Source organism: Musca autumnalis, unplaced genomic scaffold, assembly GCF_047663935.1.
Source record: "Musca autumnalis isolate F117 unplaced genomic scaffold, ASM4766393v1 scaffold_1, whole genome shotgun sequence".
NCBI lineage: Eukaryota > Metazoa > Arthropoda > Insecta > Diptera > Muscidae > Musca > Musca autumnalis.
The window spans coordinates 216,833,971-216,850,675 of record NW_027411644.1 but is presented as its reverse complement, the minus strand read 5'-3'; the positions used below and the strand labels follow the sequence as shown (position 1 = coordinate 216,850,675).

At 36.2% G+C, this 16,705-nt stretch overlaps 2 protein-coding genes across 4 annotated transcripts in view; both read right to left on the bottom strand.

Moving 5' to 3' along the window:
- Positions 1 to 16,705, bottom strand: part of gukh (NHS actin remodeling regulator GUK-holder) — a 288,940-nt gene that overhangs the window by 15,619 nt on the left and 256,616 nt on the right. For 2 of the 3 annotated variants that reach the window (XM_073960171.1, XM_073960170.1), the window contains exon 5: positions 11,792 to 15,204. The exons of the other annotated variant lie outside the window; for it this stretch is intronic. In XM_073960171.1, coding sequence (XP_073816272.1) covers positions 11,792 to 15,204 — 3,413 coding nt within the window. The remainder of the gene's footprint in view (positions 1 to 11,791; positions 15,205 to 16,705) is intronic. 3 annotated transcript variants of the gene reach the window in all.
- LOC141389116 (uncharacterized) lies at positions 10,160 to 11,627 on the bottom strand. Its single transcript, XM_073960173.1, has one exon. The coding sequence runs from the start codon at positions 11,478 to 11,480 to the stop codon at positions 10,275 to 10,277; it is 1,206 nt and encodes a 401-aa protein (XP_073816274.1). The 5' UTR covers positions 11,481 to 11,627; the 3' UTR covers positions 10,160 to 10,274.

Sequence of the window (16,705 nt, the reverse complement as noted above, 5' to 3'; positions counted from 1 at the left end):
ACATTTGACATTTGTGATACAAAAACATCATCTAAGGGGACACTACTATTTTTGCTTATTACTCATAATAGTTGTGTCTTTTTACTTTTTCAGTAATAATTATTCAGTAACTTCTTTCCAGAGAGTAAAAGAGATTTTACTCTTTGATACGAAAATAGAGAAAAAAGTAAAAAGACAGCATTTAGTAAACTTTAGCAAGATAACAGTTGATAACCAAAACAAAAACATTGGCGCCAATGTATGAAAGAAAAACTTACTCCAAAGCAATGAAAAAGTTCCTTAATTTCAAGCAAAATAAATAAAAAGTTATTAATATATTAAATATATTAATAAAATAATCAATAAATATAGCTGAATCGTAATATTTATAGTATTTTTCCACAAAAATCAGATAAACATTGAGCAGCTGACCATTAGCAGATGATTAAAAAACAGCTGATCGAACTTGCTAAATGTTGTTGGAAAAAATTCTTTTAGCAACTTTTAGCAATTTCTCAGCAAACAACTGTCAAAATTGTTCTCTCACTTCGCTCTCTTTTACTGAACTTTTGTGTAAAAAGACAGCATTTAGTAACATTTCGTAATAATTATTACAAATTATCACGTAAAAAGACACACCTAATGTAAACAAAGAAAACAAAAAAAAAGTAACATGTCAAGAAGTTTGTAAGACATGTGTCATTTCTCCTTTTAAATAAAACTAAAAAAGCAAGTTTCATTGTTAGTTTGGGATCTTGTTTTTGTACGAAATATAACAACTAGAGACTATTGTACTAATTCGGATTTTGCTTTGTTTGTCTAAAGAGATTTTTGTAAAAAAAAGAATGTGTATGTTTTGACAAGTTGGTCTCATTTTCAAACAATTAATACACAAAAAAAAAACTCCTAAAATTGATTCAGACACTGCAATTTGGATGTTGCTTTTATTAAATTATACGTTAATACAAAGCTGGACGGGAAATATTTCTAATGATAATTTTAAGCTTATGGAAACGAATATAATTTTGAAGAGCTAATGCCCCTTAATATTTTGACCATTAATATTATAAATCCTTTTAAGTCTTGACATCGACGAATGACAGTTGTCCATGTGCGAATGAATAGAAAACATTTGGTAAACAACTTTTTCAACCGCAAAATTGACCTCGGGCCTAAAAGACTCTTTCTTTTCACAAATTACTACTACAAAACTAACAAATTAAAAACAAATTTGTTTATCTATTCATTCCATAAAATAGGCTTTTTATTTTTTGTTTGAAAACGCCTTTCAGGAAATGTCTAAAACACTTGTTAAAACTTTGAATAGTCAGACAGACTCTGGCTATGATGTGTGGAAGACAGATGAATGAGAATGGGACATGGCATGACTAGATAATTTTGCTGACGAATTTTGTGGACTATTGTATGAACATGGCACTTGACAGTTTGAAGGGTTATCCAATTCACAAAATAAATACACACACACTCATATTTATCCATTATTTTCATAGCCTCATCATCATCGTTGTCGTCGTGATCACTCAATGGATTTTCAATTCAATATAATGACGATGATAATGTAGACGATAATAGTTGTGATGAGTACTTTTTAAGTGGAGTGCCAGCCACTTTTTTTCGGCCGGCAGCAAAGTAGTCTATTGTCATTGTCATAGGAAAAAAAATCAACATAATATGTATCCTGATAGTTGTCATTGCCATCATCAACGGCATATGCTGCTGGTCGATACAATGATTTTCCTACCCAATTGCACTGGAAGTGCAATCCATTCGTCGCTCGCTTTGTTCTTAAACCCAAATAACCATAGTCTGTTGAAGTGACGTTGACATTCGATTACATTGTTGGAATATGTCTTCTCCTCCCACACTAGTACATAGCGCTAGAGTAGACAACAATGAAACCAATAACCACATAATGGCTATGGAACAATGAAATGACACTCTTGTGGAACAGAAAAAAAGAGAGTCCACTTTGTAAACTTTTAGATAATACACACAAAGACAAAATCGATTAATGTATTTGGAATGATATGAAAGTTTCACTTAACGAGGGTTTCAACGACAAATTTTGATAAACAAATTATTTACACTGTCACCTAAAACAAGTGTTTTAATCAAATTTATTTGACAGCTATTCAAAGTAATTGACAACTTAAATGAGGCGTTTTAATAAAAATTGTTTGATGTAAATTGGGGTTAAAGAATTTCTATAAAGAAAACACGAAGGAAAGAAGACAGATAGATACATCAAACGAAATTTACTAAATTTGTCAATTCCGTTGACAAATAGGTTGACTCCCGAAACGTCAGTTGCTTTGTATTCGTGCATAAAACTAGGGGTTCTTAGATCGAGTTTCATACTAGAGTAATTTTATGAAATTGCAGTAGTGTGGAACTCGATGTAACAACCCCTAGTTTCATGCACGAATACAAAGCAACTGACGTTTCGGAAGTCAACCATATCCAAATAAATGCCATATTTTTCTAAAACGCAAGCAATCAGCCTGTTGCTTTCTTTGCTCCAGTAAAATAATAAATTAAACAAGTAAAAAAGCGTTAAGTTCGGCCGGGCCGAACTTTTCATACCCTCCACCATAAAATACACTGAACTAAAATGGAATAATTAGTTTTCATTCCTGTCCCTAACTTAAAGTGGGTACATTAAAATGTCAGATAATGTACATAAAATGCTTCATTCGGGAGGCCCTTTTTTATGGTGCCTATATCTAACTATGTATGTTGACAATTTTTGATGGAGAGGTCCTGTGTAAGAACTTCAAATGTGAAATTACTGCTAGTTCGGTTTAATATTGTAACTAAAATCATCAAATTACTGAAAATCGGGAGGTACCCTTATATGGGGGGCTTTATCAATACATCGACCTTTCTTGACAATTTTTGATGCAGAGGTGTGGTGACCACTAGGAATTTCAAATGTTTAAAATACAGATAATTCGGTTAAAACTTGTAGGTAAAATTCTCAAAATACCGAAAATCCGTTATATGGGGATACCGAAATCCCTTATACCGAGGTACCGTTGTATGGGGCTATACCAAAACATGGAGCTACGTTCATAATTTCGAATGTAAGTTTTTTGGTCACTAAGAACCCTAAATATCAAATTATAGTTAATTCGGTCTAGAAATGTGACTTAAAACGTCAAAATACCTGAAATCAGGCGGTAACGTTATATGGGGGCTATTCCAAAACATGGACCTATGTCCACTAGTTATATAAGTTTAGTCAAAATGCCGTAAGTCGGGGGTACCGTTATTTGGGGGATATACCAAAACGTGGACCTATGTCCCCAACTTTTGTTATATAAATTTATTTACACTTAAGAACCCTAAATGTCAAATTATAGCTAAATCGGTCTGAAAATGTAACTAAAAACGTCAAAATACCGTAAATCGGGGGGTACCGTTATATGGGGGCCATACCAAAACGTGGACCTATGTCCATAACTTTTGTTATATAAGTTTATTGACACTTAAGAACCCTAAATGTTAAATTATAGCTACATCGGTCTGAAAATGTAGCTTAAACCGTCAAAATACCGTAAATCGGGGGGTACCGTTATATGGCGGCTATACCAAAACGTGGACCTATGTCTACAACTTTTGTTATATAAGTTTATTGACACTTAGGAACCCTAAATGTCAAATTATAGCCAAATCGGTCTGAAAATGTAACTAAAAACGTCAAAATACCGTAAATCGGGGGGTACCGTTATATGGCGGCTATACCAAAACGTGGTCCTATGTCCACAAGTTTTCTTATATAAGTTTATTGGCACTTAAGAACCCTAAATGTCAAATTATAGCCAAATTGGTCTGAAAATGTAACTAAAAACGTCAAAATACCGTAAATCGGGGGGTACCGTTATATGGGGGCTATACCAAAACGTGGACCTATGTCCACAAGTTTTCTTATACAAGTTTATTGGCACTTAAGAACCCTAAATGCAAATTATAGCAAAATCGGTTTGATAATGTAGCTAAAAACGTCAAAATACCGTAAATCGGGGGGTACCTTTATACGGGGGCTACACCAAAACCTGGACCTATGTCCACAACTTTTGTTATATAAGTTTATTGACAGTTAAGAACCCTAAATGTCAAATTATAGCTAAATCGGTCTGAAAATGTAGCTAAAAACGTCAAAATACCGTAAATCGGGGGGTACCGTTATATGGGGGCTATACCAAAACGTGGACCTATGTCCACCACTTTTGTTATATAAGTTTATTGACAGTTAGGAACCCTAAATGTCAAATTATAGCTAAATCGGTGTGAAAATGTAGCTAAAAACGTCAAAATACCGTAAATCGGGGGGTACCGTTATATGGGGGCTATACCAAAACGTGGACCGATATAGCCCATCATCGAACTTGACCTGCCTGCAAACAAAAGACGCACTTTCCCAAAATTTCAGCGTCCTATCTCCATTTTTGTGGATGCTAGAGTGATTACCACAGACGGACGGACGGACGGACGGACGTACACAGATCGACTCAGAATTTTACCCTGATCAAGAATATATATACTTTATAGGGTCGCAAATGAGTATTTCAATGCGTTACAAACGGAAAAACAAACTTAATATACCCTCCATACTATGGTGGAGGGTATAAAAAGCAACCTAATTAAAATTCGTCTTGGCCGTTATTTATTCTTTTTCCCGAAATGAAGACACGCAAGCAAGAAAAATCCATTGTGTTTCTACCCTGACATCTACATATCTTTAGAACCCTAAGTACATTTGATGAACAGATGGTTAAAGCGGATGTAAAACATGCTTTTTATCGATTTTTGACCTCCAACAACCAAAATGTTCCTGAATGACTGGAATGACTGACAAACGTGCCAAATTTGAACAAAACTGTCATACAAAACTTATCCTGTGTAACCCGCTTTAATGTTTATCAGTTTTAAATGATGGTCGTTCATATCGTATTAGGTCTGTTCGATAACTTCGCAAGTAAAAAGTGTTTGCAAGTACTTGCAACTACTTCTCATTTCTCGTTTACCGAAAAAGTTTGTTATCGAACAGCATTTTGTAAAAGTTTGTACAAATTTGTACAAACTTTTAGGTTAACGAACATACCTAATATGTGTACTATAATTGGGCTACGTTTACATAAGCATTACTATCAGAGATCATCAATGAGTTACTTGCCCCCGTAAGCCAATTGAGCACGCACAAGTTTTTTGGGCCTTTTGCTATTTTAACACATGTGTTTTCTCGCACTCGGTATTTTTTCCACCACCACCAAAAATACTTGCGACGCATCAAGACCGTTGCTTGTGCGTAATAAGTAAAACAAGTATTCATCATATTTTGCACTGTTACAAAACTCGCAATCGTAGATAGTTTGCCAAGTGACTTATCAAGTGGAAGCACACACACAACACTACAAAAAATAAACAATTGTAATTTTATTTGTTGTTGTTTCGTTTGTGTATGCTTTTCTTTATTTGCTTGGAATGTTATGTGTGTTTTTGCATGTTCTTTTAACGTTTGAAAATCAGTGATCTTAGCTCTCATTCTCTCGGAGAGCACGAGACAATCGGTTGAATTACAAGGGTTTAAAACAATACTTGATGTGCAATGAGCAAAAAAGTAAGACAGAAATTGTTATTGCGTATTTAAAACTACTTGGCAAAGCATACGCAAGTGTCAAAAAATATCCATTTTTAAATAACTTATTTTTTGAGTGGCTAGCCACACTCGTACATATTTTGAGAATGGCAAGCAACACTTGCATTTATTTTTTAGAGTAGCAAGCCGCACATACGCTTGTTTTTCAGCATGTGGCTTATGAGTGTCAAAATCAGCTACTTGCGCACTTCTCTGATTACTATGCTGGCATTTGATTTAAATTGATATGTTAAAATAAATCAATATATTGATTTTAGCCAAATTCCACATTACCTTGCAAAAATTCCCTTTCAAAAACTCCAAATATCATATAAACCCCCCAGATATTCACCAATTTTTCCCATACTAATCCCCATTTCTATGGTTCTATGGCTTTTCCATTTTGGACAAAAGGTCAAGTTTAAAGAGCCAATTATGTGTGTGCCTAAGAGTGTGAATGGATGTACAGTATGTAAAAAATTTACATATTCAGTAATTAATGACAAAATCATAAACACTTTAGGGTAGATGACGGCATATGGCCACTTAGGAAATGCACTTCAAAAACACTGAGTTTTTTTTTTTTTTGAAAGATAGAAAAAAAATTGTGTTGAAGTGTCAATTATGTAAAGTGATTGTACTTCCAGTGATTCATTTTTCAATTAAGAAAAAAACAAGGAATCATGGATGAGATGTTTGTTGATGAGATTGATTTTTATTGTGGGTTTGGGAATAAATTTGCTGGGGTATTATTAAGAGGAGTTCATTAAAGGAATGTTGGATGTTAATATTGTTGTATAAATTCTATCTGCAATATGGGAATAAATTTGCTGAATATAGAATTTAGGAATATCCAATAAAACTTGCAAGGAAAGTTTAGTGGCCTTGGTACATAAGAAGAAGGGTCTTCTTGCTAAAGTCATATGTCCCAATTTACATTAGGCGAGTTTACTTGCGGCAATTGTCAGTTTGAAGGAGAGATAGGTGAGGTATATGGTAACCCTTTGCCTCTCAACACCCTCTCTTACCCACAAACTGACAATTGCCGCAAGTAAACTCGCCTAATGTAAATTGGGACTATCTGGTAAATGTCTAAAGACCAAGTTCGACCTAATTCAAATGTGATTCTGAAATCTTTTTATTAGGTCGAACTTGGTCTTTAGTCTTTTATCAGGTAAGACTTCAGCAAGAATGCCATGCTTCTTATGTGTCGAGGCCTTAATATCATGAAATTGCTTTGCTATAGTGGGGAACTCGATCTAAGAACACCTAATTTCATGACATTTTGTCAATGAAATCACTCTAGTGTGGACCGCGACTTGCCAAAACATAAATATGTCTGTGTTTCCGATTTACGAATCTGCGGTGTTCTTATAATAAAATAAATAAAATTGATAGATTGATTATTACCTAAAACTTAAGTAGGTACTAAGCTATATAGATGAGCTAAATTTATGGCAAGACATGACATAGAATTGATATATCGTTTATATATATCGGATAACAAACTGCTGATTTCCCCCAATTTGTCAAATTCATTGATTTTGTAAATTGTTTCAGCTGTTTATAAAGTTATTGCCAAGGTTCATTTATCAATTTAAGTAATGACCAGCTGATTTTCTCCAAACTATCAAATTAATTGTAATTGGAAATTAATCGTAAACCAACATTTTGACTGTTAAAGACATTTCAACCATAACAATAATTTTGTTGTAGTTTTCATTTAATTGTAAAATTTGGTCTTGGGTTTTCGTATTGTGACTTCAATCACAATAATGTATATTTAGAGTACGTATTCATTAGCGCTCACTAACTATCACATATTTGCATACGGTTTTGTCCATGGTGGAATAATAAGGTGCAACGCCAAAACCAGCTGATCTTCGTATCAGTTGTCAAAATGTGTTATTGTGAATAAGATCACATACAAAATGTAAACAAGCAATTCTCAGTAATGCATTATTGTGAGCAAATTTGACGTTTGACATGAGCTGTGTTCCTTTACTTACCTAAGGTTACCATTTCTACCATTTGTTACCATTTTTAACCTGCAAAGCGTTCCTTAACCCCGAAAAGTGGCAAAACAGGAAGCAATTTTTAAGAGACTGAGAGAGGAGAGAGAGCGGGAATGGCTTTCTCTTCTACCACAGGCTACCAGCAAAATTTCTGTAGGTAAAAAATGGCAGAACTGATTTTTCGACTTTTGTTGACGATTATTTCACAATGAAGAAGAAAATGGACGAAAACAGAAGAAAAAGTCGAACGCTGACAAAACTAAATTAAAAACTGTGAAATAAAAGACGAAAATTGATTTTTTTATGTTTCTTTTTGACATTGCTGCCAGATCTACCATTTTCCGTTCCTTTACTTTTCTGGTAAAAATGTTCATGAGAGAGCAATTTTGACAATTTTCTCTTTTACCACTCATACCATTAAAAAAGTAAAGGAACAAAGCTATGATTTGATGTAAAACCTTCTTATTCCACCATGGTCTTAGTCTAATAAATTGACGTCCTTTTTGATGATTATATGGGGTACCTATTTTATCATCCAAATATTTTAATGAAATTTTAAAATAACACTGGGTTTAAATTGAATATTATTAAATAAAAAACATAACGATTATGATAGTGCACTGCAATCAAATAAATTTTGTTAAAACCCCTCATTTTTTTGTCAGAGAGTAAATTTATACTAACACTTATACCTTGATAAACTGTTATGTGTCGATTTGATTGAAGTCAATTTAATAAAAATACAACTACCAATTAAATAAGATGGAGCCTTTTGGTATCGACATCTTTAATGAAGTATTAAATAAAGCATGTTTGATGTAAACATGGTTTAAGGAATGTTTATATAGTAGAAAATAGAATGTAAAGTATAAAAATATACATTTCTTGTATATTTCCTATTGGAAATTGAAATAATAATAGTAATAAGTTATTTATCGAAATTTATGGTAATCGATAACATAATAAACAACGAAATCATTACAGTAAAGGGTTACCTATAGCCTTATTTTGTTGATGTAAACTTGGTTAATTGATGCTTATTATGGAATCTTTATATAGAAGAACATGGAATGTGAAGTCGATTATATGCCTGTTCCAGAACCTGCAAGAATCTAAAGCTGGGTACACATTGTCAGTTTTGAATGACAGCTTTGTTGGTGCTTGCTAGTGTGGCCGTTCATTTTTGTCATTCATCATGCAACCGCAAAATGTTTTGTAGTTGCTGGACGGTTGGACAGTTATCGATAATTCCGAAAAATCGACATTCAAAACTGACAATATGTACTGCACTTAAAAATGTTTACTACGATAAAAAATTTTCATTTATGTTATCGAAAAATAGTAAAAAGTAGAATCTACGCATTTTTTTGTTACCGATACAAATCGCTGAAATTAAAATGCTAATAATTTTAGTAATTAACGGAATTTGTCGGTAAGTTAGCAATAAAAATAAAGTTGTCTATAAGTCATACCGATAGCAAGAATGTTGCCAACTTTTATTCATAATTTTGCGTTTCAATTTTACCGATTTTTGTCGGTAGCTAAAAATGCGTTAGAGAATCCCACTACTGGAACATACCATATATTTTTTGTGGGAAACTGAAAGTGGAAACTGAGAGGGTGTTGAGAGGCAAATGGTTACCATATACCTCACCTCTCTCCCCATCAAACTGACAATTGCCGCAAGGAATATTGTGAATATTGAATATGGACTAATCGCAATTTATGGTAATCGATAACAGAAAATGTAACCATGGTGGAATAATAAGGTGTTACATCGATAACAATAATCGGACCATTTACCAGACCAAATGTAAAAATTTGTGAACAAATGTTGACGTTTGGTGTGGTAAATGGCCCGATTATTGTTATCGATGTAACATCTTCTTATTCCGCCGTGAATGTAACGATATAATTTTGTAAAAATCTTTTTATTTAGCTTTTGCTCTGTTCCACAACCTGCAAGAAGCTACTACTTTTTTCTACGATAACAATTTTTCCTTTATGTTATCGAAAAAATTAGTAGATTCTTGCAGTGCTGGAACAGACCAGAAAGAGGAAACTGAGAGGGTGTTGAGAGGCAAAGGGTTAAAATATACCTCACATCTCTCCCCATCAAACTGACATTTGACGCAAGGAAAATTGCCTAATATGGTCTAATTGATGGTAACCGATAACAGAAAAAGGAATGATATAAATTTTTGCTCTGTTGCAGAACCTGCAAGAAGCTACTACTTTTTACTACGATAACAATTTTTCCTTTATGTTATCGTCAAAATTAGTAGATTCTTGCAGACCAAATGGTCTGTTCTAAGACTGCAAGAATCTACTAATGCTCTGTTCCAGAACCTGCAAGAAGCTACTATTTTTTACTACGATAACAATTTTCCCTTTATGTTATCGGAAAAAATATTAAAAATTAGTAGATTCTTGCAGTACTGGAACAGACCATAAATTTTACTATTTTTTCGATAACATAAAGGAAAACTGCTGTCGTAGTAGAAATTAGTAGCTTCTTGCACGTTCTGGAACAGAGCAAATTTATTATTTGAGAACTGTTCCCCTACATTTTATTTATTACTTGAAATTGTCGAAACCTTTTTGGGAGAAATATGGACGTCCTACCAAATTTCTGTAACCTCAAATTTCTGCAAAATCCTCTGACGACGATTATCATCATGGGGTAGAATAATTTTCAACGGTTTCATTAGCACCGCATCAATGAAAGATTTGTGATATTTAACTTGGGGAATAGCGGGCGAAATTAAACTATCCAAATCAGAATCGGAATCATTATCATCATGATCAACTAAATTATTACCATTAACTGTTATTGAACTTTCCGTTTTTATACTACAATCCGTTAAAATCGATGGTGAATCATCGAAATTCTCCAGTGATTTGTTACGTAAATATGAAGAATCCACAGAAATTGTGGATAAAGAAAATTCATCTATGAGACGTTCAAAGGATTTGGCAATTTTTCGAGAATTTGGATTATTCTCTGGGGTCGAAGAAGTATTGGGCAGTGGTGGTATTGACTTTTGACTATCGTCTAAAACGTTTTGCAGAATATTTTTAATATTTTTGGAACGTGGCAAAGATTTAAAATGATGTGGACTGGGTGTTCTCATGGAAGTGTTTAGCAATGCAGATGTCGTTGAAAACATCTGCTGCTGTTGTTGTTGTTGCTGCTGATTTTCTTTGTTCATTTCCAATTTCATGTTATCGTTTGCCAATCTATAGCTGTTATTACGTTTTAAGGGCATGTGTTTGCCGGTCATTTGGGGGGAAGAGGAGGAGGATGGGGAGGATGAAGCTGTTTGGAGCTCTTCACTGGGGGTTGCTGTTGTTGGGAGTATGCGGTCTAACTGCGTAGTTGCATTTGTGTTTTGTTGTGAGGAGTTTCCAGTACTAGTCGTCGTCGTCGTTGGTGTCGTGGTTTCTGTCGTGTCTTGAATATTCGTTTTTGGGTCATCGTTATGTGAAATCGATTTTTCTTTGTTATGTTCGTCGTCGTCGTCATTGTCGTTGGCAAAAAGGTATGGCGGCGTATTTCGTTCCTTTGTTTGCCAAAGAGGAAATGCATTTGGTGGAGTAGCATTCATTTGATGGTTGTTATTTGTTTGTAATGAACGTATGGGCAAAGGTGGAGGAGGCTGGGGCTGGTGTGGGGATGCTAACAATGGGGTTGATTTTATTAAAGGGGAGTTATTATGCTCCCCATTTCCACCACCCCCATTACCCGCCGCCGCCGCTTGTTCTTTGTTAAGGGAACTTTCAATTTCTTTGTGTTTTGACTTTTGCTTGGCTTTAAATGTTCCCATGCTGAGGCAGGGAATACGAGTGTGTCTTAGTTCCTCAATGGAGCCTAGACTAGTTGGAGGAACCTGAGAAGACTCCTCCGCATGTTGTTGGTTTATTATGTGTTTCCGTTTAATTATTGTTTGTGTGTTATTTACATGGTTTGTGGGGTTTGGTATGCTAATACTTATTTGTTCTGTTTGTTCTTGTAAAGAAAGTGTTGTTGTTGTTGTTTTGGTTGATGGAGGTGGATTATGGGAAATAGAAAGTTGTGATGTTGGTGTTGTTGTTGTTGCTGTTGTGTTAAATTGATTCGTATTAGAACAAAGCTTACCTTCGTCATCTTTGGATGATGATACAGTGCCACTGCCTCCACCAACGCCACTACCACTGTTTGTGGTCGTGGTGGTAGACAGCGAAACGCCAGATACTGCAGATGTGGAAGAAGCTGTCGATGATGATATGGTGGAGCCAGTACTTGAGGCTGTTGATTTTGTGGATGGTGAATGCATCATGGACGACTGTTGATGATGGAAATAGGGATTTGTTTGATTGGCAGTGAATTGTTTTGCGGAGGCAGTGTTGGTGGTGTTGCTGGCGGCATCACTGTAAATGGCCGCATATGCCGCCGCCGTCGATGAGGAGTTGTACATTTCCGAGTTTATTGCGGCAGTATTGTTTTCCTGTTGTTGTTCATGTGGTGTTAGGGGCAGTGGTCGCATTGAGGGCGATAAAAGACCCGATTTTTGTTGCTGTTGTTGTTGCTGAATTATGGGCCGTACATTGGCAATTTTTCGTGGATTTGCATTGCTCTTGTTGAGCAGCAATAATTTGGCCACCGGATTAAGAACACTTTCACTTTTCGCACTAGAAGAATTTACACTGACCGAACTCGTATTGCGTAGTGTGGCATCGGCATCAGCACTTTCGTTTTCTCCGTTGCCTTGATTAATGGCACTATACTCGCCGCCGCTATCGATGTACTCAAAGTCTGGTTGCCGTTTAACATACGGACCCGGTGCGAATGTTGTGTGCGCGCCTTTGCGTCGTTTTAAACTATCGGAATCGTAAATTGGTTTGCCTTGTGCATTCAAACGTACCCGGGCTCCCTTATGGGGTGAGACATGCGGCGATGAGGAAGCAGATGATGGTGGTGTGTTTTGCAAATAACTGAGAGTTGTAGCATTTGCTGCAGATGAAGCAGATGCTGCAATTTCTGAACGTAATTCATTTATTTCAGCATACATGGGCATTGGTGGTGGTGGGCATTGTGCAGCGTCGTCGTTGCCGCCGCCAGGCAAAGACATTGAATTGTTTGCTTTGTCCGATTCGGCGCACATCGCACTTCTTTGTTTATTTTCGCTCTCTTGCAAACTACCCTCTTGCTGTGCTGTCGCCCTCTTGTGAGAGTTGTTGTGAGCAGCAAGGACAGATGATGCTGAGGATTCCTTAGCATAGGCTTTTTGTATTGTTTTGGGTAATTCATTCAAGGAAACATATTCTGTGGCTGGTGGTGGCATTCTCAACACCTTGTTGGAATAATAAATACCCAATGAACTCGAGCCGCAAGCTTTTGGTAACATTGCAGGGCCGGAAGCTTTTTTATTGTTGTTATTACTAACATCAGCAGAAATGTAAACATATTCCCCAGACATGTCGTAAAGCTCATCATCATTGATAACCGAAAGTTCGGGTGGTGTGGGGAAAGCTTTCTTGGGGGACTTTTTAACAGTGGGTGGTGGTAGAATTACCTTTAACTTTTCAAACAACGACAAATTTTCGGGAGCTTTAACATGATTTAAATTGTTATCCACCTCCAAGAGCTTTTCTTTTTCCTTTTCCTCATCCAATAAATCCTTGAAGCTTTCTTCCGTGAGGGTTTTATTAAGGATATCATCGTCTTCACCATCATCATCATCATCGGCGTGGTGGCGTTCTCTGTTGAAATCTTCCAAGTGGTGATTTTCATCATCACTTGTAGATGGCGTTATGATGCACATGGATGGTATACGCCTTGCTGTCATGGCAGTTTTTTGCTTTATGCGTTCTATACGCTCCACACCTTCCAAGTCGGAACACTCCGAAACCTCCACCTCACTGCTGTGGCAAGGCAAAGGCAAAGCTCCGCGCTTCTTGATTTGTTCATTGAAATTGAATTCATCATCTTGTGATTCGGGAGTTTCAGTATTAGATTCCAAGGAGGAGGGGACTTCTTCGTTGCAGGACAATTTCAGCGATGCATTTACATTACGTTTAATGGTGCCCGTACGTTCCAAGGTACTGCCTATGGTACTGCTAGAAATACTTCTTTCCAAAGTGCTGGTGCTGGCACTACTCAAGCGCAAAGAGCTAACACGTTCTGGCACTTCAGGGCCACAACTGGCAAGGCTGTTGTTTAAGCTTGATTGTTCCGTGCCGGAGTTGTGGGCCATCAATGCGGTACACACTGTACCGGCGGAGCTGGTGGTGGTCGATGTCGAACCCCTACCAAATAATTCGTATTCATTTTCTGCCATCAAGGTTTGGGGTGAACTATTAAAACCTCCCAACTGTTGCTGTTGTTGTTGCTGCTGCTGTTGCTGGCCAAATATGGATGCATTCAGGGGATGGCCACCTATTTGGAAGTTACTCATATTTATTTCTTCTTCTTTGAGGGTTCTCAAACCACTGTCCATGTGAAATGAGGTGTAGTATCCCTCCGTATCACAGGAGTACGCCGAACTGGTTTCATCATCCAAATGATTGGGATATGTGCCCTCATTGGCCATCTGTAAATCAGGTGTGGCGGTACCCTCACTTGTCACACTACTCGATGCTGAGGTATTAAAGAATCTACGGCGACTCAACATGGAGGAGGGTGGATTACTACTGCCATTCTGGAAACTTGATACATTCAGCGATGTATTGGAAGCACTTGATTTGGGCTGCAGAGTTATTTCACTGCCTATTGAGGCTCGACCCGATTCCGAACTGGCACTCCAATTACCGCTACTCGAGTGGGGCTGGTCATCTTTGTTGTTGCCACCACCCAAGCCATTTATACGTCGCTGGCGATTCAATGAAGAAGTATCTCTCAGCTTCACATTCGCACATGCCGAATTTAAGTGAAGTTTACCTCTCAAATGACCCGAACTGCTGACACTCATCGATTTCTCTGACGACGAATATGAAGGTTTTCGTTCATGCGAAAACCGACTTTCGTGTGCACGTTGTGTAACATATTCATGGACCCGACACTCGTCATCCACATCGGTAACCGACGATTTTTCACCGGCAACTTTGGTGGCGGCGGTTGACGAAGTCTTGTGCGATGAAACGCTAGCACTACCCGAAGCCGAACATATGTCGGCCTTTTCGCTTGATGTATTATGTTGGCTGCTGGCGCCCGACGTGGAAGTGGATATATTCAAATCATTACTGGCGCCACAACCACTGCTATTAATGGTGGAGAGCATAGATGTATTCTGTTGATCCGATCCCGATGCCGAACGTTGCATAAACTTGAAACGATTGCGACCCCATTGTTTGAGCGAGTTCAAACGGGTTAAGGTGCTCTTTCCCTTATCGTAGGGTAAGGCAACAGATTCTTTTTTTAACAAATCACTCGATTTACTGCGACCGAATTTCGTTTTGGATGCCTTTAAATCGTGACCACGACTGCGCTGCTGCTGTTCCGCAGAATCCCCATTTCCATCTTCAGTCGAAGCTAAAGCATTTTTAAGCTCGCCACAAGTAGCCGTCGTATCGCTAAAGTTAGTTCAGGGGGTTTTGAAAAGTTTCAGGGGTTTGATGAAAGCAGATTATGATTCGATATGTGAATATTCGATTCGATTCGATCGATAGCAATTGTTATCGAACGTGTTTTTGTTTTGTACAAAAAAGGTTGAATTTGTTGTTTGTTTTTGGAATTTGGCATATTAACAACAAAAAATTGCATAGTAGGAGTAGGCGGATGGGAGTGGGTAACATAAAAAACGAGAAGAAAAAAACAAAAAAAGAAAACATGTAAGTTTTGAGGTTAGTTTATGTTGTTGCTGTTTGTAGGCTGGTTAAAATAATATAATTAAAATGAATATGTTTTTTTAATTTTAAATCATAAATTATATATAAAATAAATTATATACAAAATAATTATTTATATATGGTAATAAATATATGGTGTTGTTGTAAGCAAAAAAATAAAAAAATCAAGCGATAGGGTGAGCGAAAAAGAGAAAGTGATGAAGGTAAAGATAATATGTTGTAGAATAAGGCCTTAAAAAGTAAAATGAGCAGCAGATGAAGAAAGGAAATGAAGTGATAAAATGAAGAAATGTGTTGTGAGAGAGTAGTTTAGAGAATGAGTTCAATATTTTGAAATTATTGTGATATTTTGAATGCATTTTTTAGAAGGATTGTTGAGAGTTATACTTTGGATTTGTAAAGAATATTTTAGAGGGATTTTGAGACCTCGTGGATTTTTTTTCAAGAATATTTTTCAAGGAATTTTCGATTTGTGAATTTTTAAAGAATATTTTTCAGAGACTTTTAGACCTCGTGGATTTTTTAAAGAATATTTTTCAAGGACTGTTAGACTTCGTGGGTTTTTAAAAAATATTTTTCAAGAACTTCTAGACCTCGTGGATTAAAAAAAAAACAAAAAAACATTTCAAGCAATTTTAGACCTCGTGGATTTTTTTCAAGGACTTTTAGACTTCGTGGGTTTAAAAAAAAGTCAAGAACTTTTAGACCTCGTGGATTAAAAAAAAAATTCATATAGTGTTAGACCTCATGGATTTTAAAAAAATATTTTCAAGTACTTTTAGACCTCATGGATTTCTAAAGAATACTTTTGATGCGCTTTCAGACCTCGTGGGTTTTCAAAGAATATTTTTCAAGGACTTTTAGACCTCGTGGATTTTTAAAGAATATCGTGGTTTTTTAGAGAATATTTTTAAAGAACTTTTAGACCTCGTGGATTTTTAAAGAAATCGTGGTGTTTTAGAGAATATTTTTCAAGGACTTTTAGACCTCGTGGATTTTTAAAGAATATTTTTCAAGGACTTTTAAACCTCGCGGATTTTTAAAGAATATTTTTCCGGGACTTTTAGACCTCGTGGATTTTTAAAGAATATTATTCAAGGACTTTTAAACCTCGCGGATTTTTAAAGAATATTTTTCCGGGACTTTTAGACCTCGTGGATTTTTAAAGAATATTTTTCAAGACCTCGAGGATTTTTAAAGAATATTTTTCAAGACCTCGAGGATT